This window comes from Scyliorhinus torazame, chromosome 6 (genome assembly GCF_047496885.1).
Source record: "Scyliorhinus torazame isolate Kashiwa2021f chromosome 6, sScyTor2.1, whole genome shotgun sequence".
Taxonomy (NCBI): Eukaryota; Metazoa; Chordata; class Chondrichthyes; order Carcharhiniformes; family Scyliorhinidae; genus Scyliorhinus; species Scyliorhinus torazame.
The window spans coordinates 194,231,899-194,259,067 of NC_092712.1; the positions used below are offsets into that span (position 1 = coordinate 194,231,899).

The following is a 27,169-nucleotide window of genomic DNA, read 5'->3' on the forward strand; positions in this document are numbered from 1 at the left end:
GTGCAAGATGGGACATTCAAAGTGGCATAATTACAGAAGCACGTCTTAAAGACCTGACTCCCACAATGCCAGTTATCTTTGTACGGGCCACTCCAGCGGACAGGCAAGAGATTAAGAACATTTATGAATGTCCAGTTTACAAGACGAAAACCAGAGGCCCTACATATGTCTGGACGTTCAATTTGAAGACCAGAGAGAAGCCTGCCAAATGGATTCTTGCTGGAGTAACATTGCTGTTATCTGTTTAGACACAAGAACAAGGAACAAAAGCATTAACCTACCTGCATTTACCAAAAAAGCCTTAAATCTCTGATAAGTCCAGAAAAATATGTAATCAGTAGGCAACAGTCCAAAAAGGTGTAACTCTAAAATTGGTTTCATAAATTAGGAATTCACAATAGGGTAGGTAACTAATCAAATGGATTGCAGATTACTCACTTGTAAAATGCCTTATTTATTGTACTAGAAAGAAAATTAATTATCTGTATAACGGTGCAATCTACAAGTTAAAATATGAAATGCAAAGTCCACTGCAACAAGTTTATTTTTAACAGTTTTAATCAAAGATTGTGCATATATATTGGTATTTTCTCCTAAATTTTCTGTTTATTCAGTTTACATTTCTTTATGTAAAAAAACACTAATGCTTTCAAGGATTCTTGAATAAAGAGAGAATGGATTACCAAAACTAAATGTAAAACCATGCATCAACACCAATTTGCTTGACCTATCTCCTTGTATGCAACAAGACACAAAACAGCAGTTTGCGTCTGTGCTGCTGCAGGGTAACACACTAGAACAGGATTTAGTGTTAATGTGGTCCATGTAAACACAACATTACCTTAGAATGGCAATAATAAAAAATACTTGCAATATGTGTGATCCCTGACATTGCAATTAACATGAATCATCCATTTGTGTAGACTAGATTCTTTAAGGTTTAACAAAGGATTAGAATGAACAAACAGCCAAAACCCAAACATTTCAATTATTATGAAGTTTCATTTTACACCTCACTACAGACCGCATTTACATTATTTTTGCTAATTATTTCTAAGTTCTGGTAATTGCCAGTAATTGTAATATTAAAATAAAATGTGCTTTTTATACATGCTGCTTAAAAAAAATTCAACGGTCATTTTACTAAACGAGCTGCAAGAGGCTTCTTAATTCTTTAAACCTGTTTACAGATCCCAGTAGTTGCTGTTTCAATCTTCAGTTAGTTGCTTCTGTAAGCTAAAATAGAGGACAATAATTAAAAAGTTGTCAATTTCTAGTCCTCATTAACTGATGAGTTCTTTATGGAAGTTATATTTTACAACTAAACAAGAAACTTCGTTACCAAAATTTAACAAGTCAGTCAACTTTGTACTATCATTCTGAGAGGTGTCACTAAAAGTGACATGTTTGCATTATCTCAGCTGGGATTACATGCTTCCAAGAGACAAGATGATCCCAATTTACTCCCTATACGATACAGTATACCTGAGATGACAACTCATTATAGGAACGAGTATCCTATCACACTCCCAGCACACACAAACAGGCCAGAATTTTCCTTTTAAATGCCTCATTGTGACCTGTACAGACCAAATTCAACCCCTCGACCGCTGTTGAGTAGGCCAATCTTAACCAGAATGCTGGTTGGATTTCTGCAAATCATCCTCATTATCCAGAGAATCCCTGCAGTGCAAAAGGAGGCCATTCAGCCTATCGTGTCTGCACAGACCCCCTGAAAGATCACCATACCTAGGTCCACTCCCTTGCCGTATTCCCATAATCCTACCTAATCTGCACATCCCTAGATGGTAGAACATTTTAGCATGGCCAATCCACCTGGCCTGCACATCTTTGGACTGGGAGGGGAAACCGGAGTGCCCGGAGGAAGCCCATGTAGACACTGGGGGAACGTGCAAACTCCACACAGTCACCCATGGCCGGAATTGAATCCGGGTCCCTGGAGTTGAGGCAGTAGTGCTAACCACCATGCCACTCCGTGTCTCTGGGGACAAAGGAAAAAAATTAGAATCCCCTTCCAAATAAATTCAGTAATTTGAATTTTACTTGGGTTGAGTAAATAAATTATAGTTCTTATAGTCAAATAATCTACCAAATGTAGGCTCACGGGAGAAGTGGCCACTTAGAAGAATGTAAAACAAAATCTCAGAATGACTAGGTGTGGAGAAAACGCTCATTCCAGGGGCTCACATTCTATTTCTGTAAATCTGACCAACACCTTTTTCTTCCTTGAATTAGATTCTAATGGTCAACAGGTTGGAGAATGGAGTGGTAATGATACAATTCCCAATTATTTCCAGTGGTTGTTCCAATGTCCTGCCATAATTTCTGAAAATAAGTTAAATTCCAGTTTTCAAAACCAAATTAACTTCACTCGCCTACCTTTCCAAATAGGCTTGAACATTGTCATATCCATAAAATTTTGCCAAATGAACAAGGATGCCAGTAGCACAGCGTCCATCCCGACGACGACAGAAGCTGCAGTTACAGATCCCTCTGCAAGGAGGGCAGACCCAGTCCTGCGCAAAACAAAAAAAAAATGATGATGTGGTGTGGATGATAAAAATAAAACTTAAACCGTCTATTTGTCAACAGAATCTAGGACTGAAAATCCTCAGGATTTGAGACCCTCACATATTGTCAGCTCAAATAACACGACTTGCCTTCTTGGGAACTCTGCCATTGGCCCCACTAAGGTTTGGAGTGTCAGGGGGACATCTGTTGATTTACATGTGATTTTACTAGTTGCTGCAGCAGGGGTCAGCAGGCTTTCTCCCCTGGTTTCCACCCAACCCCTGAAAGAAATCTTGAACCCCTTCAGTGACTCCTTTTTACAAGGAAGGACATTTCTGAAAAAAAAAAATACAAAGCATCGCTTCCACATTTGAGAGTTCCTGCCCTGGGCAGTTGCCATTGTGCAGGTTAGGTGGATCGGCCATGCTAAATTGCCTCTTACATGTCCAAAACTGTGCAGGTAAGTGGGTTTACAGGGAAAGGGCAGAGGAGTGGGCCTGGGTAGGGTGCTCTTTCAGAGGGCTGGTGCAGACTCGATGGGCCAAATGGCCTCCTTCTGCACTGTAGGGATTCTAAAGGACAGATAAGACCCATGGAAATCCCAGCATCTCTGGTTCCCAACTCAATCTGGGCCATTTTCACAAGAATTAAAGTGGGATTGCATTTCCTAGAATTTGATGGGAAACAGAATTTCAACACCCCTGCTTTGGCAAGAGTAAAATATCAACTCATGTTGACCGCTGACCTACAAATCCAAATCATGTATGCATGTTCTGCTGGATTCAGTTGGTGCAGGATCAATGTCTAATTGAACATTTAGACGTTCAATCCGGATTAATTCTTTCACAGGACAGAAAAGTATGTTATACCGTTACTTAAAAGCAATACAACCGGTTTAAGGATTCTCAAGTATGTTGCCTTTCAGGTGTTACAAAATAAAATGCAGTTTAATATATTTGAATTGAGATAAAATCATAATAAATTGGAAGAAAACTATGGTGTGATTCAGCGGAAAAAAGTTGAAGTCTGCTTTTGGGCGCGTTCTGGCAAGATTCACCTTGATACCCACTGGCATTCTGCTGGGGTCTTTTTGCAACCCCCCCCCCCCCACTAGCACTGCCGGCCTGGCACCTGGTCAGTACCACCTGCGAGACCACCCCCCCCCCCCTCCCCCCCCCCGAGGTGCCGGCACACCTGGTTCACATATGTGGAAACCGGTACTAAACGGCACCTTGACGAGACCTCGCAGGCGTGGCCGTTGACTCCCGGGCTGAATTGCGCCCTATATCTCTTCCCAATAGTAAAAATAACCAACAGTTAAACCCTAGCTGTGTTTCCATGTAAAAAAGGATGAGTCATTAATAAAAGTTGCCCAGGCCAACCAAAATGGATCACATAATGCTGTTAAATATGTACAAACTTACAGGGTTTAGAAGGGCTGATCTCACATTTTCACCATACCGATTGCGCAGACAGGGTCCACAAAATTGTCCTCTCACGCCATAGCAATCATGACTACGGCATATTGTTTTTGTATCTATTGTTTTCTGTCGGCACTGATGGCAGGTGCTGCCCTACAAGTAGAAAGGAACAAACATTTTTCTGTCAATATGACATTAGTGGAAAAATGTTTTAGTGACTATAACTCAATAGTAACGGTCAGAAATGTGGAAAACAAGAGATTTCTCAGTGTGGTGGGCATTTCGCAGGTTTCATAATCAGTTGTCACCCATGCAACAATATAAATTACATTATCGGCACAGATGTTCATTCACACTCGGAATTAGTACCTGTAACTAAAATGAGAATGTAAGCTTTTGTGGAAGGATTTGCAATTAAACGGACTTTGAAATAGTTCATGTTTGTGTGGAACTAGCCATACTATTAGCCGTAAGACAAAAGCAAATTACTGCAGATGCTGGAATCCGAACCAAAACAGAAAATACCGGCCAATCTCAGCGGGTCTGACCACATCTGTGCAGAGAGAGGGGTGCCAACGTTTCAAGTCTGGATGACTCTTTGCCAAAGCTGGAGAGAACTGGAAATAGGGTCAGATGTATACTGTAGTGGCGGTGGAGCAGTGGGGCTAGATAGAGAGCCAGCGACAGGTGGCGATTGACAAAGAAGTCATGGACAGAAAGACAAAGGGAATGTAAATAGGGGTGATCAAAGCTAAGAAGGGTGCTGATAATTGCACATTAAGAGATCAGAACATGTCAATGGCAGAACAACTGTAAGCAGTGTGTGTGTCAAAGATCAACTGGACCTGAACAGATGGCCCAAGTGGGTGGGGGGGAAACAATGGCGAAGGAAAAATGGATTGATGGAAGAAATGAAAATTAATTGATAAAAATTAAAATGGGGTAAAGGTGAAAGAGAGTTCACCGAAACAGTTAAACTCAATGTTATGTTAAGTCCAGTCAAATATTAGCCATGACGGATGAAAAATATCAGCATTCTAACTCCAGCAATACAGCTGCAATGCTACATTAAATCTCATAACTAAAATATTGGTTTACAAAAGCAACTAATAAACAATTTTGTTTAAAGTCGAACTCGAATAGTTTGGTTTGAAAAGAAGTTATTAAAACACCGAGGGTCAGTTGTACTCCAAAAGATAGGAATTACCAAACAGCGATCATAAATTTTATCTTTAACGGTGATGGCAATATTTTCCAAATCCTCTTCGGTTATGTCATCAGCAGGCCTTGGATTGCCTTTTGAAGATCTTCGTCTTCTTTTGCTCGAATTTCCATCCTGTTAAAATACATCACTACTTAAAATTTTGATCACAACTAACAACATGAAATTTGACAAGTGGTCCAATTGCTGCTTAAAAAAATATATGATGTGGAGATGCCGGCGTTGGACTGGGGTGAGCACAGTACGAAGTCTTACAACACCAGGTTAAAGTCCAACAGGTTTGTTTCGATGTCACTAGCTGTCACTAAAAAATACAGTTCAATATGTTATGGGGAGGCGTTTTCAGAACTCCAAAATGTATCATGGAGTTCAACCAACCTCTCCCTTTAATGGATTTGTTGCTTTTCCGAGCACGAGGCTTTTTCCCTAGGTGTGGGATTACAATTATGGACACGTGGGCTTTAAAACACAAAACACTGTTTATTCCATGAACTCAACTTAACATCTTAAATAAACATTGGATCTCTCAACACCCCTTACTTCAAAGATAACTCAGAAAATATTGCAACAGTAAATCATTCCTTAAAATGTTCCTTCAAGTGACTTCCGGGTGCGGCGATGACAAGCTAAGTCGCACGTTTCGGCAGCTCCCGGTGGAAAGGACTTTTGGGCTCTTAATAGGAGCCCCAACGGCAATTTTAACAGCTAAAAACACTGTGCGGTAAACCAGAAGGGAATCCCCCCTGGACACGGATGGAAAAAGGAGAGGAAAGTGGCTGGATTGCAGTGGATCCTCTAGAGCAGCGGCCAGGAAGGCAGGCACAAAGCAAGATGGCGTCGGAAGGAGGCAGTTTAATATGGGGCCCTGACCAACAAGAGTTCCTGCGGCATTGCGTGGAAGAACTTAAAAAGGAGACAAAGAAGGAGCCGATATTACAGGCGATTGAAGGGCTAAAGGAGGAGCAAAAGACCCAGGAGCAGGAGCTTCGGGTCGTGAAGGCAAAGGCTGCTGAGAATGAGGATGACATACAGGGCCTGGTGGTGAAGACAGAGATGCACGAGGTACAACACAAAAGGTGTGTGGAAAGGCTGGAGGTGCTGGAGAATAATGCGAGGAGGAAGAATTTAAGGATTCTTGGTCTTCCCGAAGGTGCATAAGGGGCGGACGTCGGGGCATATGTGAGCATGATGCTGCACTCGTTAATGGGATCGGAGGCCCCGACAGGCCCGTTGGAGGTGGAGGGAGCGTATCGAGTTATGGCACGAAGACCGAGGGCTGGAGAAATTCCTCGAGCCATAGTGGTGAGATTTCTCCGATATAAGGACAGAGAGATGGTCCTCAGATGGGCAAAGAAAACTCGGAGCAGTAGGTGGGAGAACGCGGTGATCCGCGTATATCAAGATTGGAGTGCGGAGGTGGCGAGAAGGAGGGCAAGCTTTAATCGGGCCAAGGCGGTGCTGCACAAAAGGAAGGTTAAATTTGGAATGCTGCAGCCGGCAAGACTGTGGGTCACACATCAAGGGAAACACCACTACTTTGAAACGGCAGAAGAGGCGTGGACATTTATTGTCGAGGAGAAACTGGAATAAGCGGGCTAGAAAAAGAACATTTGGGACAAAGTGGTGGGGCGAATATGTGTGTCGTGGGGGAGGGAGGATGAGGAGCTGGGGGTGCCGGCCATTGGGGGCGGGGCCAAATGGGAAGCGCGGGCTTTGTTCCCGCGCTATGGTAATCATGGCGGAAACAGGGAAGCAGGAAGGAGGGGGCCTCGCACAGTGGGAGCCGAGGTCACGGGGGGAAGCCGAGGTCGGCCAGAGTTTGCTGACTTCTGGGAGTAACATGGGGGGTGCAATTACACTAGTGAGGGATCTAGCGGGGGGGGGGGGGTTAACTGGGTTGCTGCTGCTGGGGAAAAGGGGGAGCTGGTATGGGGTGGGGTGGTCGGGGCGGGAGGGCGCCGTTGGGGGGACATACGGCTACGTGGGAACCGGGTGAGGAGCTGGATTGAAAAAGGAGATGGCTAGTCGACGGGGGGGGGGGGGGGGGGGGGGTAAAGAGCCCCCCCAACCCGGCTGATCATGTGGAATGTGAGATGGCTGAACGGGCCGATAAAGAGGGCACGGGTACTCGCACACCTAAAGAAACTTAAGGCAGATGTGGTTATGCTGCAGGAGACGCATCTGAAACTGATAGACCAGGTCAGACTACGCAAAGGATGGGTGGGGGCAGGTGTTTCATTCGGGGCTAGACGCAAAAAACAGGGGGGTGGCTATACTAGTGGGGAAGCGGGCAATGTTTGAGGCAAAGACCATAGTGGCGGATAGTGGGGGCAGATACGTGATGGTGAGTGGCAAATTGCAAGGGGAGGCGGTGGTCTTAGTGAACGTATATGCCCCGAACTGGGATGATGCCAACTTTATGAGGCGTATGTTAGGACGTATCCCAGACCTTAGAGGTGGGGAAGTTGGTAATGGGTGGAGATTTTAATACGGTGCTGGACCCAGGGCTGGACAGATCGAGGTCCAGAACCGGAAGGAGGCCGGCTGCAGCTAGGGTGCATAAGGACTTTATGGAGCAGATGGGAGGAGTAGACCTCTGGAGATTTAGTAGCCCCCAATGGCCGGCGCTCCTCATCCTCCCCCCCCCCCCCCCCCCCCCCCCCCCCCCCCCCCCACACGACATGGGGAAGAGAGAAAAGTAAGGAGTTTTCGTATTACTCCTATGTCCACAAAGTTACATAGGATAGACTTTTTTGTTTTGGGAAGGGCACTGATCCCGAAGGTGACGGGGACGGAGTACACGGCTATAGCTATTTCGGATCACGCTCCACATTGGGTGGACCTGGAGATAGGGGAGGAAAAAGAACAGCGTCCACCATGGAGAATGGACATGGATTATTGGCAGATGAGAGGGTGTGTTTAAGGGTGAGGGGATGTATTGAAAGGTACTTGGAACTCAATGATAATGGGGAGTGGTCTGGGAGGCGCTGAAGGCAGTGGTTAGAGGGGAGCTGATATCTATTAGGGCACATAAAGGAAAGCAGGAGGGTAGGGAAAGGGAGCGGTTGTTGAAAGAACTTCTGAGGGTGGACAGACAATACGCGGAGGCACCGGAGGAGGGACTGTACAGGGAAAGGCAAAGGCTACATATAGAATTTGACTTGTTGACTACGGGTAATGCAGAGGCACAGTGGAGGAAGGCACAGGGTGTACAGTACGAATATGGGGAGAAGGCGAGCAGGTTGCTGGCCCACCAACTGAGGAAAAGGGGAGCAGCGAGGGAGATAGGGGGGGAGAGAGATAAGGAGGGAGAAATGGAGCTGGGAGCGGAGGGAGTGAATGGAGTGTTCAAGGCATTTTATGAAAGATTATATGAAGCTCAGCCCCCGGATGGGAAGGAGAGAATGATGTGCTTTCTGGATCAGCTGGAATTTCCTAAGGTGGAGGAGCAGGAGAGGGCGGGACTGGGAGCACAGATTTAGACGGAGGAAGTAGTGACAAGGGATTGGGAGCATGCAGGCGGGGAAGGCCCCGGGACCAGACGGATTCCCAGTTGAATTATATGGACTTGCTGGCCCCGCTACTGATGAGAACCTTTAATGAGGCGAGGGAAAGGGGGCAGCTGCCCCCGACTATATCAGAGGCAACGATATCGCTCCTCCTAAAGAAGGAAAGAGACCCGCTGCAATGCGGATCCTGTAGGCCTATTTCCCTCCTGAATGTGGACGCTAAGATTCTGGCCAAGGTAATGGCAACGAGGATAGAGGATTGTGTCCCGGGGGTGGTTCATGAGGACCAAACTGGGTTTGTGAAGGGGAGACAGCTGAATACAAATATACGGAGGCTGCTAGGGGTAATGATGATGTCCCCACCAGAGGGGGAAGCGGAGATAGTGGTGGCGATGGATGCCGAGAAAGCATTTGATAGAGTGGAGTGGGATTATTTGTGGGAGGTGCTGAGGAGATTTGGCTTTGGAGATGGGTATATCAGATGGGTACAGTTGCTGTATTGGGCCCCGATGGCGAGTGTGGTCACGAATGGACGGGGGTCTGATTATTTTCGGCTCCATAGAGGGACGAGGCAGGGATGTCCTCTGTCCCCGTTATTGTTTGCACTGGCGATTGAGCCCCTGGCCATAGCATTGAGGGGTTCCAGGAAGTGGAGGGAGTACTCAGGGAGGAGAAGAACACCGGGTATCTCTGTATGCGGATGATTTGTTGCTATATGTGGCGGACCCGGCGGAGGGGATGCAGAGATAATGCGGATACTTGGAGAGTTTGGGGATTTTTCAGGGTTATAAATTGAACATGGGGAAAAGTGAGTTGTTTGTGGTGCATCCAGGGGAGCAGAGCAGAGAAATAGAGGACTTACCGTTGAGGAAGGTAACAAGGGACTTTCGGTACTTGGGGATCCAGATAGCCAAGAATTGGGGTACATTACATAGGCTTAACTTAACGCGGTTGGTGGAACAGATGAAGGAGGACTTTAAGAGATGGGACATGGTGTCCCTGTCACTGGCAGGTAGGGTGCAGGCGGTTAAAATGATGGTCCTCCCGAGATTCCTTTTTGTGTTTCAATGTCTCCCGGTGGTGGTCACTAGGGCTTTTTTCAAAAGAATCGAGAAGAGTATTATGAGTTTTGCGTGGGCCGGGAAGACCCAGAGAGTGAGGAGGGGATTTTTGCAGCGTAGTAGGGACAGGGGGGGGGGCTGGCACTACCGAGCCTAAGTGAGTACTACTGGGCCGCCAATATTTCAATGGTGTGTAAGTGGATGGGAGAAGAGGAGGGAGCGGCGTGGAAGAGATTGGAGAGGGAGTCCTGCAGGGGGACTAGCCTACAAGCTATGGTGACGGCACCGTTGCCGTTCTCACCGAAGAATTACACAAGCCCGGTGGTGGTGGCTACATTTAAAATTTGGGGGCAGTGGAGACGGCATAGGGGAAAGACGGGAGCCTCGGTGCGGTCCCCGATAAGAAATAACCATAGGTTTGTTCCGGGGAGAATGGATGGGGGATTTGGTGCATGGCAAAGAGCAGGGGTAGCACAATTGAGAGATGTTCGTAGATGGGACGTTTGCGAGTCTGGGAGCGCTGACGGAAAAATATGGGTTGCCCCAAGGGAATGCATTTCGGTATATGCAACTGAGGGCTTTTGCGAGGCAACAGGTGAGGGAATTCCCGCAGTTCCCGGCGCAGGATAGAGTGATCTCAGAGACATGGGTGGGGGATGGTAAGGTGTCGGACATATATAGGGAAATGAGGGACGAGGGGAAGATCATGGTAGATGAGCTGAAAGGGAAATGGGAAGGAGAGCTGGGGGAGGAGTTTGAGGAGGGGCTGTGGACTGATGCCCTACGTAGGGTAAACTCATCGTCCTCGTGTGCCAGGCTAAGCCTGATACAATTTAAGGTGTTACACAGGGCGCATATGACTGGAGCACGGCTCAGTAAATTTTTTGGGATAGAGGATAGGTGTGCGAGATGCTCGAGAAGCCCAGCGAATCACACCCACATGTTCTGGTCATGCCCGGCACTACAGGGGTTTTGGGTGGGGGTGGCAAAGGTGCTTTCGAAGGTGGTGGGGGTCCAGGTCGAACCAAGCTGGGTGTTGGCTATATTTGGGGTTGCAGAAGAGCCGGGAGTGCAGGAGGCGAGAGAGGCTGATGTTTTGGCCTTTGCGTCCCTAGTAGCCCGGCGCAGGATATTGTTAATGTGGAAGGAAGCCAAACCCCCGGGTGTGGAGACCTGGATAAACGACATGGCAGGGTTTATAAAGTTAGAACGGATTAAGTTCGTACTAAGGGGTTCGGCTCAAGGGTTCACCAGGCGGTGGCAGCCGTTCGTCGACTACCTCACAGAAAGATAGAGGGAATGGAAAAGAAGACGACAACAGCAGCAACCCAGGGGGAGGGGGGGGAGGAATCGGACGGACTCTCAGGGATGTTATTGTATATGTATAGGCACTTGTTTTAGGTAATGTATATTGGACTGTTGGATTGTATCTTTGGAGAGTATTTATTTTTGACAAGGCAGTTGCCATTTAGTTTGGTTTTTGTTTCTGTTCATATATTATTCATTTATTTGTTTAAAACTGGCCACTGTTATTTATATTGCTTTATTGTTGTTTAAAAGAAACACTACGTACTGTTATGTTTGGCCAAAAAATCTTGAATAAAATATATTTTTAAAAATAAAAATGTTCCTTCAAACTTCGAAGAGACTTAACACCTTTAAACAAAATCACATCAGGTTAAATGCTTCATTATTATAATTTTAAATCACCCAAATGATCCAGAGATAGTCTTTCATGGCAGATATCCAGTTCACTGCAAAAGACAGACACACACACAGCTCTTTTCAAAACTGAAACTAAAAACCTGCCAAACTAAACTGCAAAATGGCTGACCTGACTCATCCCCACCCACTCTCTGACATCACTGTTTTCTTAAAGGTACATTGCTTAAACATCCATGTCTTAAAAGTACTCTCACATGACAAATAGTTTTGTAGCAGCTAAGTTATTTCAGAGCACTATGGCTACAAGTTGAAAGCGGGAAGAATTTTGCTGTATTTCATTCTACAAGATTATATTTGCATTGTCTGGGACATTTCCATGCAATATATCATAAAAATCAATTTAAAAGTATTTTATAGCTACCTCAACAAAACAGTTTGTTAGATCAGCTCTCATGCGGAACTTTTTCACTTGGTTCATAAGTTTGGTTGGAGAAATTGCAAACTTGTCAACAGAGAAACCCTCGGGGGGCCTTGCATTTCTGGTTGGATTGACACGGCGTTCAACCTTGCCTTCAGAAAACGTCCTTTTTGGAGTGCGTTTTGGTTTCTGGAAAGAAAAGGGTGCTACATTTAAGAACAAAGAAAAGTACAGCACAGAAACAGGCCCTTCGGCCCTCCAAGCCTATGCCAACCATGCTGCCCGTCTATTTATATATGGATCAACTAATAAATATTGTGTACATCGTCCAAAATAAGGATGAGTGTTAAAATACAATAATAGAAACTGCTGACTGTCAACCACCATTTACCTGTTCTGACATGGCAGTGGAGCCCTTGGGTTAACAACTAACAGGAACGTCAGCATCTCCTACATTGCAGCACTCCCTCAGTAGAATCCATAGAATCCCTACAGCGCAGAAGGCCATTCGGCCCATCGCGTCTGCACCGGCCCTCTGAAAGAGAACTCTAGCTAGGCCCCGTGCCTTGGATCATGGCCCATCCACCTAACCTGAACATCTTTGGACTGTACAGAAGTGCCAGCCTCGATTATATGCTTATACGTTAATTCAGTGGAGGTGAAACCACACATTTCAGACTGGAGAGGGAGGATGCTACTACTGACATTTATAAAGTTTCACTAGTCACATGGCTGCTTTCATTTTGGCATTTTAGTTGGCCCAGCCTGATGTGACACTTTTTAAGTTTCTGTTCATACAGTCAAAGATACTGAGTTTGTATATGTCCCTTCTATTAAGAGTAAACGGCTTTAGTACACAGAATTTCTGTAGTTCGTTCAGTTTCTAAAGAAAACCATAATTCCGAAGTCTTGATAGTTAAATGTGACTAGATTACAAATTATCCGAATACTAGAATCAATGATGAACCAAGAGCACATTTTTTAATATTGCAATTTCATCAAGAGGTGAAAGACTATACAACATAATTATGTACATTAGACAATACAGTATACTTACTGGAGGTGATGATGAAGTGCATACTTTCATTGGAAAGAGTCCAGGCATTGTTTTTAATTCTGCCATTAGTTTAGCGAGCTAAAAAAAATTAACAGATTGAATTTCATTTAAATATAGCACCAATAAATAGGAATCCATAAAGCAATCACCAGAACAAAGACATTAAAAGCATAATTTGCAGGAACATGAAAGACTGAGAATGATCACAGAAATAGGCTCAACTCACCAAAAGATTATAATAGTCGGACTGGCAATATTAGTATATTCCCCAATCACAGCTTTCCCAATTGTAATGGAAACACTATTAATGACACCACATCTCTCGTGTACCACGGTTATCTGATTTCATTCTTATTTCACCAGGCTAATCAACCTCCTCAATAGCTAGCACTCATAAAGATACCCGCACACACAAAACAATACAATGTTTAGCTCAAATTTCACTGCTTTTTGTTTTTAAAAGAAAAACAGAAGGTGAAGGAAATTTAGGCCAGAATCTGAAATGGATTTAGGAATGGTTCAAATCCAAGAGTGAATAAAAGGTGTTTGGGTTTCAAAGTGTTAATAGCTACGGTATGTTTTTGATAAATGTAAAGTATTACGATTTAGTACATCCACGGAACCAAAGTGTAGGACTTAAAAAATTTAGTATGAGTCTCTCATCGTATAGATTAAAAATAGCTTCAAAAATGGAGCTGCCTTACAACCACACTCCTGCTATAAATCAAGCAGAAGACTGATAGAGATCAAGCAGAGGTCCGAAAAAATGGATCCCGATCATCAAGCAATACACTGTATTCACAGTTAACATGATCTCCGCTGTCTAAGAAAGCAAAGCCAGGGAATAGATTCCAAGGCCACTTTGATCTAATTCTTGGATTTACAAGATGGCCGGTATGGAAGAGGATCATGAGGCACATTGTCAGATGGAACTCTAGACATAGATTATGGTCTTACCGCACCGCCCCCCCCCCCGTTCCCCAACGCCATAGAAAAATTCTTGTTCCTGACCCACTATTTTTGTGGAGTGCAGGCAAGTTACCTGAAAAATTCAAATAATGCCACTGATATCCAAAACAGGAATCTCCCACTGACACTAGAAGGTAGGGCAGTCAACATTGCAGGTTTCCAGAGGGAATATCCTGACACTTGGATGTCTGCCCTGCATTTTCATGTCTCTTATATACTGTACTGCAGACTGGCCAAATGCAGTTTCACATCAATTGTTTCATAAACCTTTAGTCATTAACACAGTCTATAATAGAAATATATATATATATATTATATATATATATATATTATATATATATATATATTATATATATATATATATATATATATATATATATATAGAGAGAGAGAGAGAGAGAGAGAGAGATAGTGCAGGGCTGAGAAGCTATTTTCCCCACAAGGGATCGAGTTATGGAAATACACTGTTCACTCACTAGTGACTAGTAAAAACAGCAAAAAAAGTCAAGTTATATATTCACAGGCCTTTGATCATCTTCCTGGAGAGGGAGTGTAGGGAAACTACTGAGGAAAGAAATACTGTTGGGGTTTGTCAGCTGTTAAGAGAATACTGTTGCCTTTTGTGCCAATTAAATAGAAAGGCTGCATTCCAATTATACCAGTCTGAGGCACGTCAAACTCCAGTGCAAGGAAGGTTCCAGCAGTGGCAACTTACTTAGAACATAGTGCAGAAGGAAGCCATTGGCCCATCGAGTCTGCACCGACCCACTTAAGCCCTCACTTTCAACCTATCCCCGTAACCCAATAACCCCTCCTAACCATTTTGGACACCAAGGGCAATTTAGCATGGCCAATCCACCTAACCTGCACGTCTTTGGACTGTGGGAGGAAACCAGAGCACTCGGAGGAAACCCACGCAGACAAGGGGAGAACATGCAGACTCCGCACAGACAATGACCCAGCAGGGAATCGAACCTGGGACCCTGGCACTGGGAAGCCATAGTGCTATCCACTTGTGCTACTCTGGCAAGGCTTGCTTGAAAACTTTCATGTCATTTCATTAATGTTTGAAACAGGCATATTATTACACTCCAAACGGTGGTTGCAACTATATGCTCTGCATTTGAAGTTTTAGTAGTGTTTTTATTTGATGCTATGCTGTTGAAAAAGGGTGCTGGAAAAGTAACAATTTGCTTTTATATAACAATGTTAACATCCTAAAACATTTCAAGGCACTGCACAGGAGTAACCAGATAAAAAGGCAGCATCATCATTTCCCATTAACTGTCCATCAATTTCAAAGATAAAACAAGATGTGGAAAATACCATTTCTTTATTTTCTTTGATGTTCATGGCCCTCTTCAGTAATACATTAGAGTTTTTCTTTCTGCACCCTAAATCATCCTCTGATTCAGACTCAGAATCCTGGATCTCTTCCTCTTTTCTTTTCACTGGTCGCCTTGTAGGAAATTTAAATGCCACACGCAGTCCAAAATGACCTTTCTTTGGTGTTGCTTCCATCTCACTTTCTACGGAAGATTCATCATCTTCATCATATTCAGTGAAGCCTTCATCTTCAGTCTCCATTTCCGAACTCTCAGACTGGAAGAAACACAAATTCATTACAAAAAAGCTGACATAAAAACAAGGACAAGCAGTCGGCGATTTGGCCCCTTGCGCCTGCTCTGCATTTAATAAGATCATGGCTGACCTGATAGGAACAAATAAACAAATAGAGAGAGGCGAGGGCTTTGTGGTCAATAGAGTAGTAACCAGGGGCCGAGGCTAATGCTCTGGGGATTGGGGCTCAAAGAATCCCACCACGCCAGACGGTGAAATTTGAATTCAATAAAAATCTGGAATTAAAAGTCTAATGAGACCATGAAACCATTGTTGATTGTTGTAAAACCCCATCTGGTTCTCCAATGTCCTTTAGGAAAGAAAATCTGCCATCCTTACCTGGTCGATATTCTTAAATGCCCTTTGCAATGGCCTAGCAAACCATTCAAGGGCAATAAGGGATGGGCAATAAATGCTGGCCCAACCTACAATGCTCTTATCCCATGAAATAACTTTTAACAACACATTTATACTGGAACACAGAAAGGTTCAAGACTGCCTCCATGTAATTTTGTGCTTAAATTAGACTTGATAACAAGATTTATTCATGTTGCGTTTGGTATGGAGATGGAATTGCATTTTCTTTAACTGATGCTAGTTACCTACATTAGACCCAATACCTGCTCTTTAGGAAACAACTTATCTCGCAATACTTATTTACGTACTGGATTGACAGTGGTAATTTTGATGGAACTCCCATAGCAGGAGCTGATTTAGCACAGTGGGCTAAACAGCTGGCTTGTAATACAGAACAAGGCCAGCAGCGCGGGTTCAATTCCCGTACCAGCCTCTCCGAACAGGCCCGGGTAACTTCATTGAAGCCTACTTGTGACAATAAGTGATTATTATTATATGCTAATCCCCAAGACAGGAAACAATATACACAGAAAGCAACTAGATATTCATTTAAGTTTCATTGCATTTCTTACCTTCAAATCCGTATTGCCATTAGATTCAACAGTACATTCAGGGAACCCTTTAAAAACATAATCAGTTGACCAACCACCTTCAGTGAAAATTTCAATAAGCTCTTCTGTAATAAACTTGGACTGGAAACTGGGAGCCTGAGTCAAAAAAGAACAGAGAGCAAGAAGTCCAAATAATTAAATTTGTTTAAGCTAGTTTTTCAACTTTTAACACCAACTTTGAATATTTAACAAGGATCTCCGCTTCACTTTTTAAATCCATTGCCATTGCTACAGCTCTGAAAGATAAACCATTTGGATTTGGAGCAGGTTTTGGAACTCAGAAAAGGGGAAGTGGTCACTAACCTCATAAGGAATTCTCAGTTGTTCAGCATTTGTATTTTAGCTATGCTTAGGTCACTGGCGGAAGGGTGGGGGGGAAGAGAAACTCCTGCTAGCAGGGTGCAAGCCAATGAAGAGAAGCTGGCCTGTAGCATTCTAGAGCCAGCCACCTTTCCCATTTACTCATTTACTGTACAAGATTTGAAGCAGGTTTCAGACGATTTACGTCAAAATGAAACACCAAGATTTAGAGTGTACAATTTTGAGTGTGCTGCCTCACAGGTTTGTTTCAGGCACTGACTGCATAACTCAGCATTTAGTTTTGGTTCTTTAAGATAGTTTATCACTAGGTTTTTTAATGTTTGGCTTCCTGGTTGTCAAATGGGAGAGGAAAGACGTTGTGTAGGCAAGTCGGCGATCTCCTTGATTATATTGAGATGACACAACCTAGTTCTAGGGTGCTCTATGGATCACAAAGCCAAGATCCTACAGATGGGGCAAATTGTCATGGGGTGAAGTGCTGTAATGCTGCAGCAGAAGTACTCTTGTGCAGTTGATTCTGAGTCATGTTATCTGGCAAAGACAGAGCCTGGCTATACCGACTTGGGAACGGTTGATGATACATTGAGCATCCAAAATCAAATACACTATCCAAAACAATAAAATACCCGATGGAGGGGAGAACAAATTTAATATATAGAAGATAATGTTAAAATGTGGAATTCACGGTCTCAAGAGTAGTCAAAGTAACAGCCATATTCAGGATGGGAAAGAAGATTAAATTGGGTAACGAAGACCAGTTAATCTAAAATAGAAGCAGACAATGCTAGAAACACTCAACTGGACAGGTAGCATCTCTTGCTAGAGAAGTCCATCAATCACCTTTCATCAGTACTCATTAAATCTATTGTCAGTTGTAGACAAGCTCTCAAAATCATAATTCACTTAGAAATGTCTGGGTTGACCAGGGAGAACCAGCACAGAAAAAGGTCATATCTAATTATTCACATATTGGATAAAGAGAATGCAGAATGTGTGGTATATTGTGCATTTTAAAAAAATGATATTTAACTAGCAAAAAATTAAGGTACACAGTGAAAGAATGAATGGATTTTTAAAAATGGTTAATCCACAGGGAGGTGGGGTATACTGCTCAGACAGAATTGGTATATCGCAGGTATAGTGCTGAGTCCACTTTTGATTTCAAAGCATACAAGGATGATTTAGACTTTGGTATGGAACACAATCTCAAAAGTTTCTTGATGGCACATATGGACAAAATGTGGATGTTCCTTTCTAGGATGGGCACTAAAGCTATAGAGAGCACAAAACACAGACTAGGAAAGAGAAGCTATAGTAGAGAAAAAGGTTTTAATAGGACAGATGTTGAAGAGAATTAATAGAAGTCCTCAAAATTGGAAAACTTTTTATCAAAACAATAGGGAAAGATTGTTTCCTAACTGGTCGGTTGGTAATGGGTAAACGGGATTTTTTTTTTAAAGAATCAATAACGAGATAAAGGTTATGAGGGTTGTTAAGAATGCTTTCCTACTTTGACTGGCTGAGGTAAATACCATGAAGTCCTTTTAGAGAAAATGGTATAAACAAGGGGAAGATAAAAGGAACAGGCCGATTTGGCTCTATCACTGTGGAGCTGGATGGGTGACTTGCGCCTGTGCGGTAAACTCATTATGGTTCTAATTCTTGTAGAAAGGAGTGAGTGGTTTGGAAGGAGTTAGTGGTTTGGAAACAAATTTCGGAAAGTGGGGTCAGTCTAGATGATAACAAAAATTTCTGCAAATGCACAGATCTGATAACAGCTGTTGAGAGAAAGGATATATTCGGTGTAATCTGTTGTCAGAGGGATTTGAACTCCAAGTCCAAATGGATTTGATGAAAATCAATCTGCTGAGTATTACAAAGGCATGGGTTCAGCCACATTTTTTTCCATGAATCCAAATACTAAGGTGCCAAGACTCTCACCACATTGTGATAGCATGAGGTGGCCTCACTTACCGCAGAGGAATAGGCCATGTGGAAATGACAATAACAAACTCAAATCTTTCTTGAGAGGCAGGAAGAGGAGATCACGGTTTTTGAAAATTTGGGGTCAGGGTTAGAGGGGAGAAGTTAAAATCTGATCGACTCCTCCACATTCTTAACATGGAAGCAACCATCTGGCTGGATGGTCTTATCTACTGGATGCTGGGAACCCTCAAGTCTTCAGAATGCTCAGTGGGAACTGCCAGAGCAGTTTACTTTGCAAAAATGTTTTTTTTTGTAATTAAATTTAGAGTACCCAGTTATTTTTTCCAATTGAGGGGCAATTTAATGTGACCAATCTACTTAACATGCACATCTTTGGGTTGTGGGGGTGAAACCCACGCAGACACGGGGAGAATGTGCAAACTCCACACAGACAGGATCAAACCCAGGTCCTCAGCGCCATAGGCAGCAGTCCTAACCACTGCGCCACCATGCTGCCCGTTTACTTTGCAAAAATACTTTGTGGATAGTAACAATTATTTTATCTAAAATTTTCAATGCAAAGAACAAAGACACCATTCAACAAATTAACTAAATATCAAACAAGTGAACAAAAAGTATGAGATGGGGGGACAATGGTGCAGTGGTATTGTCACTGGACTAGTAATCCAGAGACCCAGGGTAATGCTCCGAGGACCCAAGTTTGAATCCCACCACGACAGATCTAACGTGATTCTGAAACCATTGCTGATTGTGGTAAAAACCCATCTGCTTCACCAATATCCCAGAGGGAAGGGCTTACGGCAATGTGGTTGACTCTTAAATGCCCCCTAAAATGGCATAGCATGCAAGGATGAGTAGGATGGGCAATAAATGCTCGCACAGCCAACGATGCCTACATCCCAGGAACAAATATAAATAAAATCAATATTTTTAATTAAACTACTTCACACAACTTGCCCCATTTATTGTACCAAAGCAAAAAGCAGAGGTACACTACTTCACATCAAGGGTGGAAGAGGTATTTATTTATCTTGCCAATCACAATTTAAACCAAGCTAAAATCAACTATTTGAGAAAATAAGGGGCAGGGAAGGAAACTTTCCAGAAAAGATTCCAAACTTTTTATAAGTTCCATTTACGTCAACTTACACCCGTGCTCTGGGTCAGTTCATCAGCATCATCATAAGGTGTTTTGGATTCAAGATCTTGAAAACCCCAAAATTCATCATCACTTGGTGCCTCAAAGATGTCGGCTATTAATTTTGGTATCTGTGAATATAGAGGGAAAATAGTCAAAGTGGCATGCTCAAGAAATGTATCCTGATTGCAGCTTTACTCTCTTCATAATGAGAATTTATTGACAGTAACCTGCAGGTCTTAATGGAGTTAGCATTGGAAACATTAGCTTGCCGCAAGATGCCGAGGCAGGAACAAAGAGGTTAAAGTGCATTTGTGGATGCTAGGTATGAATGGGGTTGCACTTGGGTGAAGGTTAACATTGTTGAATAACCTGCGGAAAACCATTAATCTAGTTCACAAAGAATGATCTTTTCCTTAAGTGAGGTTAAGTTTCCCAGCAAATGTTGTTGCTATTGGAAATTGAAGAAAATTACTTGGAAAAATGCATACACAAGTTGCCCTCTGGATCTACACAACATGATTTTAAAGAGAAGAACTTACATTTAAAAAGGACTGTTCACAACTTCAGGACAATCACTTTACAGAAAGGCCCAGAAGCAGCAACAAGATACTAATCAGATAATCTGTTAATAAGTCTCGACTAAACCAGCATGTCACTAAAATTGATTACCATAGCGAACAACGTCAACATAATGCGTACACACTTGATGTTTTTAAATGTTCAGATCTCTAAACCAATAGAAAGTATAAATGTAAACTTTTGTATTACTATTCTAAATTATGTTTTTAAAGTCACATCAACCCCAAAACACATTTGTCTATAAGTGTATAATAATTCTGCAATCTCAGGAACCTGTAACAATTTCCATTGGTTAAATTATACAACTCAGCACTTCCAGGGACGTCAGAGAAGAGCAAATCCCATGAAAATTGGATCCTGGCTGGGTCTTTGCTTTTGTTGCCATTTACCCATTTTTGCAGGGGAGTTTGATGACCACACGCTTGCTGTGGGCTTAGGGAACTGTAACTCGACAGAGTCACGTTGAAACGGCTGACAAAGAAGCCCAACTTGAAGAAGGCTCAGGAGGGTAGCCCGGCAAACGGCGATGAAGGAGGGAAGATGATCGCTGCACCCATTACTTTAGCCACATTGGCTGAAATGATGGTGCAGGAGCCAGAGAAATCCGGCAAGGAAATGGATGAGCAATTTGAGCAGCTGGCAAGAAGGAAAGAGAACCGTTCAAAGCCACTATTGAGGAGGCACTGAGTCAGGTTCAGGAGCAGGTGGCAAAGACCTTGAACGAGGTTAAAGCACAGGGTGAGACTTTGAAGTGTGTGGAGAAGGCCCTGTCACAGTACGAGGATCAGCTTGCCTCATTGGATGCTGAGATTGCAATGGTGGCAGATAGCGACAAAGGCCTGAGGCTGGCGAGGAAGGATCTGGAAAACGGTTCAAGGCGGTTAAACCTCAGGTTGGGGCAGCTGCCGTAGGGCTTGGAGGGTTCGAAGCCGGCTCAATACTTTGCGGAGGCATTTGCTCGGTTGGTGGATGGGGTTGAGGTGTTCCTCCTCCAGAATCAGATAGAGGTCACTGGGAGCTCAGGCAAAAGTCAAGGCCGAATGGACCTCCCTGAGCTGTGATTATCCACTTCCATAATTACCAACGGAAGTAGCGGTTTTTGGAGTGGGCGAAGAAGATTCGGAATATCGATTGGGATGGGCACACAGTGCGGATCTATCAGGACATTGGGAACGAGCTGGCGAAGAGTTAGGCCACCTTCAACATGGTGAAAGCGGTTTGCTACAGCGAGGGCTTGCAATTTGGTTTGGTGTACCCAGCAAGGTTGAGGGTCATCATGGACTCAAAGAATCACTACTTCAATACACTAGAACTAGCAGAGGCCTTCATCAGAGAAAAGAAGTTGGGGCCGCTGTGAGATGGGCTGTTTGGGACTCTTGATACGAAGGGAAATGCGTGTATTCTGTATTTATACCTTTGTGGGTTAAGTGCTTTTGGTCTTGTTTTGAAGGTGGGGGGGGGGGGGGGGGTTAATAAAGGAGACGGTCTGATGTGTTATAGAATTTACAGTGTAGAAGGAGGCTACTCAGCCCATCGGGTCTGCACTGGCCCTCGGAAAGAGCACCCCACACCGCCACCCTATCCCCACAACCCCACCGAACCTTTTTGTACACTAAGGGGAATTTAGCATGGCCAATCCACCTAACCTGCACGTCTTTGGACTGTGGGAGAAAACCGGAGCACCCGGAGGAAACCCACGCAGACACAGGGGAGAGTGTGCTAACTCCGCAAAGACAGTAACTAAAGTCAGGAATCGAACCTGGGACCCTGGAGCTGTGAAGAAACAGTGCTAACCACCGTGCCACCTACAAGTGTTCTGGAAGGGAAAGAGGCTCGTTAATGATACTGGGGTTTGGGCATGTTGGAGAGTTTGGGCCAGAAAGGATAGCTGTTATTTTTGAGGGGGGCCATGGCTGGGAGCCACTTGGATGTGATGAGAGGGGAGGCTAGCGAATGTGAGTGAAGTTGGGCAGGTGGCTGTGGTTTGTTGGGTGGGCTACAATGAGCGTAGTTCTCTCGTTGGGGGGAGTATTAATAACACTGTCCAAGGTTTTTTCTTTGTCGCACCGCAGGGTGGGGCCGGTTGCCATCTTAGGTGGGCCTGGGATTTAGGCAGGAAGGACAAGTCACGCGCCGATGGCTGTTTCGGGGGTTGGGGGCCGGAGAAAACCCCAACAAGGTTGATCACTTGGAATTTGAAATGAAATGAAAATCGCTTATTGTCACAAGTTGGCTTCAAATGAAGTTACTATGAAAAGCCCCTAGTCGCCACATTCCGGCACCTGTTCGGGGAGGCTGTTGCGGGAATTGAACCGTGCTGCTAGCCTGCCTTGGTCTGCTTTCAAAGTCAGCGATTTAGCCCTGTGCTAAACAGCCCCTTAACTTGCAGGGCCTGGTAGGGGGCAAGGGCTTTTTCCCTATTTGAAAGGTTTGGGGGCCGATGTGGTGATCATGTAAAAAACTCACCTTCGGGTGCAGGGCCAGATCAGGTTGTGAGTGAGCCAGATTTTTCATTCAGAGTTTGATAGCAGAATTCTCTGCTTGGCCAATGGTGCCTCGTACAAGAACCGCACCACAGTCAAACCCAAACTTCCCCAGAACTGTAAATAAGTATCTCCATTCAACCTCATTATAGGAAGGATGTGGAAGCATTGGAAAGGGTGCAACGGAGATTTACCAGGATGCGGCCTGGATTGGAGGGTAGGTTTTATGAGGAAAGGTTGAGGGAGCTCAACCGTTGGAAGCAAATGGACGTATTAGTGAGAGGCAGCATTGTTTTTGTGAAGGGGAGGTCGTGTCTCACTAAATTGTTAGAGTTTTTCGAGGAGGTCACTAAGATGATTGATGCAGGTAGGGCAGTGAATGTTGTCTATATGGACTTCAGTAAGGCCTTTGACAAGGTCCCTCATGGTAGACTAGTACAAAAGGTGAAGTCACACGGGATCAGGGGTGAGCTGGCAAGGTGGATACAGAACTGGCTAGGTCATAGAAGGCAGAGAGTAGCAATGGAAGGATGCTTTTCTAATTGGAGGGCTGTGACCAGTGGTGTTCCACAGGGATCAGTGCTGGGACCTTTGCTCTTTGTAGTATATATAAATGATTTGGAGGAAAATGTAACTGGTCTGATTAGTAAGTTTGCAGACGACACAAAGGTTGGTGGAATTGCGGATAGCGATGAGGACTGTCAGAGGATACAGCAGGATTTAGATTGTTTGGAGACTTGGGCGGAGAGATGGCAGATGGAGTTTAATCCGGACAAATGTGAGGTAATGCATTTTGGAAGGTCTAATGCAGGTAGGGAATATACAGTGAATGGTAGAACCCTCAAGAGTATTGAAAGTCAAAGAGATCTAGGAGTACAGGTCCACAGGTCATTGAAAGGGGCAACACAGGTGGAGAAGGTAGTCAAGAAGGCATACGGCATGCTTGCCTTCATTGGCCGGGGCATTGAGTATAAGAATTGGCAAGTCATGTTGCAGCTGTATAGAACCTTAGTTAGGCCACACTTGGAGTATAGTGTTCAATTCTGATCGCCACACTACCAGAAGGATGTGGAGGCTTTAGAGAGGGTGCAGAAGAGATTTACCAGAATGTTGCCTGGTATGGAGGGCATTAAGCTATGAGGAGAGGTTGAATAAACTCGGTTTGTTCTCACTGGAACGAAGGAGGTTGAGGGGAGACCTGATAGAGGTCTACAAAATTATGAGGGGCATAGAAACAGTGGATAGTCAGAGGCTTTTCCCCAGGGTAGAGGGGTCAATTACTAGGGGGCATAGGTTTAAGGTGAGAGGAGCAAGGTTTAGAGTAGATGTACGAGGCAAGTTTTTTTACGCAGAGGGTAGTGGGTGCCTGGAACTCGCTACCGGAGGAGGTGGTGGAAGCAGGGACGATAGTGACATTTAAGGGGCATCTTGACAAATACATGAATAGGATGGGAATAGAGGGATACGGACCCAGGAAGTGTAGAAGATTGTAGTTTAGTCGGGCAGCATGGTCGGCACGGGCTTGGAGGGCCGAAGGGCCTGTTCCTGTGCTGCACATTTCTTTGTTCTTTGTTTGTTTGAGCTAAGGCTTTTCTCATTGGAGCGGAGGATGAGAGGTGACTTAATTGAGGTGTATAAGATGATGAGAGGGATAGATAGAGTGGACGTTCAGCGACTTTTTCCTTGGGTGAATGTAGCTGCTACAAGGGGGCATAACTCTAAGGTTCATGGTGGAAGATATAGGAGGGATGTCAGAGGTAGGTTCTTTACTCAGAGAGTGGTTGGGGCGTGGAGCGCACTCCCAGCTATGGTAGTGGAGTCGGACACTTTAGGAACTTTCAAGCGGTTATTGGATAGGCATTTGGAGTGCACTAGAATGATTGGGAGTAGGTTGATTTGATCTTAGTTTCAGACTAGTTTGGCACAACTTCGTGGGCCGAAGGGCCTGTACCGTGCTGTACAGTTCTATGTTCTAACCCTATCGAATGCCTTCTCGGTGTCCAATCACACAATTATCTCTGGCTCTCGTCCCACCGCTGGTGCCAGAACCATGTTGAGTAACTGCCTCGCATTAGACAACAGCTTCTTGCCCTTCACAAAGCCCATCTGGTCCTCTCCCACCACCTCCGGGAGGCATAGCTCTGACCTTAATGCCAAAACCTTAGCTAGAGGTTTTGCATCCACATTAAGCAGAGAAATCACCCATCAGTTATGCCCCCACCCCCAGAGACCCTATAAACAAATTACAACAGGCACATTTAACACGGTAAATGATTCAAAGGCATTCCACAGGAACATCATCAAATAGAATCTGACCCTGATGCACACAATGATTATTTCCAGAATTTTCTGTTTTGAAATTAGGCAACGTCTGTTGAGAGAGAATTCTGACAAAAGGTTTGAAACATTAACTCAGTTTCTCTTGCCCCAGCTGCTGCCCGACCTATTGGAGTATTTCTAAAATGTTGTTTTTATTCCAGATTTCCAACATCTGCAGTGCATTGCTTTCATGCAAGAATACATTAGGAGGCAATGAAAAGCTTTGACATGATGTACATTTTATGGAGTATCTCAAAAAGGGGTGCAGGGCAGTGAGCATTAAAGAGATAATTCCACAGTTTAGGGCTGAGACAGCTGAAGGCACAGCTACCAGCAATGGTAAAATAATCAGAAATGTGCATCAGAATTGTCGGAGCACAGAGACGGTGGAAGGTTGCAGGAGATTATGGATGAACGAGGTAAGAAAGATTCGGAAACAAGGATGAATTTGCTTTTAAATTAAGGAGTTGCCAATTTGGAAATCAATGGGGGTCAGCGAGCACAGGAGCAAGAGGTGAATGAGACAATCCTTGGTGAACTCTGCATTTCCCCAACTTCAGCCTGTCATTCACCCCCCCCATATATTTCACTCTACCATTAGCAGCTAGGTCTACTGCTCTGAAATATTGCCCCAATCACTCACTTTCATTCAAACCACACTCTTTAACTTTTGGTCACCACCAGTGTCTGTTTCGTTGGCTCAGTGTCATTTTTTCTTTGAATGGTTATGTTCCTGTGAAGTGCCTTGGGACATTTACTATGTTAAAGGCTCTTTAGAAATAAAATAGCATCCTTTCATAAAGATTTTTCCTTCACTAATTCAGCTCACAAAAGCTACTGATCCTAGTATCAACTTGCCACAAGTGTGCACTATGTTTTACTGGTTCGAGCAAGTAGGATTCCTTAGTTTATGGCGACTTGCCAGCTTCTTATGAATTCATTCCATTTTCACATATTCTGAACCAGAAGCATCCGTCACTTAGACAAAATGTATAAAGATGCAGTCAGAACATTAAGGTAGCCTAATACTTCTGTGAAATTGTCGACAAAACAAAATTCAATGGAAAAGTTCCTTATTCCGTATTTATTTTTTTATTGTTTACTTACATATTTAAGATGGTCACATCTATTCCTAAAATCAGTTTCTTGAAAACCCATAAATTCTTCATCATCACTCTGAGCATTAAAGATATCTGCAACCAATTTTGACATCTGCGAATGAGAAAACGGACAAACTGAATTTTTCCTTTAAGCTTTAAACACAAATTAACTTTATAATCCATGGAAATATCTACTACATATAGGATTTATTAAATTTTTGAAAATGATTTGAGCTACAATTTTTTTAAATAAACATGGAAAAATACAAATATAATTATTATAATGGTTCCTTGTCAAGGTCAGGTTTCTGCATATGAATATGTAGCTTCTAGCAAGCTTAAGTGAGTCCCATTGTGAGCTCAACTGATAGTCTTCAATTGGTTATTAGAATAATTCTTAGCACATGTAGGATTGTTTAGCAAGTGCTGCCCAATCGCAAATTATGTTTTGCAAGCACAGGTTGGCATTCCAAGATTGGCCTCAATGGTAGTTTTGTAAATAAGGCCTGAGCCACTTGCTCACCATACAACCCAAACGTCAAATTAGGGTGATTCAAAGCTATCCTGTGGGTTAATGGTTACCCTAATCAGATTACTGGTCACGCAAACTCGTGAATGCATCCAAGGCTGCCACTTTCAGAGTTGAAAGTGCCCAGTCTACCTCAAATTACTCTGGAAGGTATTTCAAAAATTTAAGGAACAGGTGAAGCTAGCCCTTTCACATTGCTATGCAGTAGTAATACAGATACAAGTTGTATTATCCACTAACAAGATGCTGCCATCAGCCAAAATTATGTCCTGCCTATCACACAAAACGAGTAATGTGGTATATGAATC

The 27,169-nt window shown here is 43.7% G+C and overlaps 2 protein-coding genes across 2 annotated transcripts in view; one reads left to right on the forward strand and one right to left on the reverse strand.

Annotated features, from left to right (window-relative positions):
• Positions 1–700, forward strand: part of LOC140425201 (dynein axonemal heavy chain 11-like) — a 755,586-nt gene extending 754,886 nt beyond the window's left edge. The window contains 1 exon segment of the mRNA XM_072509215.1: positions 1–700. Within this exon segment, the coding sequence (XP_072365316.1) occupies positions 1–248 (248 nt within the window). The 3' untranslated portion in view covers positions 249–700.
• Positions 541–27,169, reverse strand: part of cdca7b (cell division cycle associated 7b) — a 27,664-nt gene continuing 1,035 nt past the window's right edge. Inside the window, exons 2-11 of the mRNA XM_072509216.1 lie at positions 26,340–26,444; positions 19,860–19,979; positions 16,404–16,538; positions 15,181–15,456; positions 12,886–12,963; positions 11,832–12,017; positions 5,161–5,289; positions 3,957–4,106; positions 2,401–2,537; positions 541–1,236 (exon numbers count right to left, since the gene is read on the reverse strand). Of these exons, the coding sequence (XP_072365317.1) occupies positions 1,209–1,236; positions 2,401–2,537; positions 3,957–4,106; positions 5,161–5,289; positions 11,832–12,017; positions 12,886–12,963; positions 15,181–15,456; positions 16,404–16,538; positions 19,860–19,979; positions 26,340–26,444 (1,344 nt within the window). The 3' untranslated portion in view covers positions 541–1,208. The remainder of the gene's footprint in view (positions 1,237–2,400; positions 2,538–3,956; positions 4,107–5,160; positions 5,290–11,831; positions 12,018–12,885; positions 12,964–15,180; positions 15,457–16,403; positions 16,539–19,859; positions 19,980–26,339; positions 26,445–27,169) is intronic.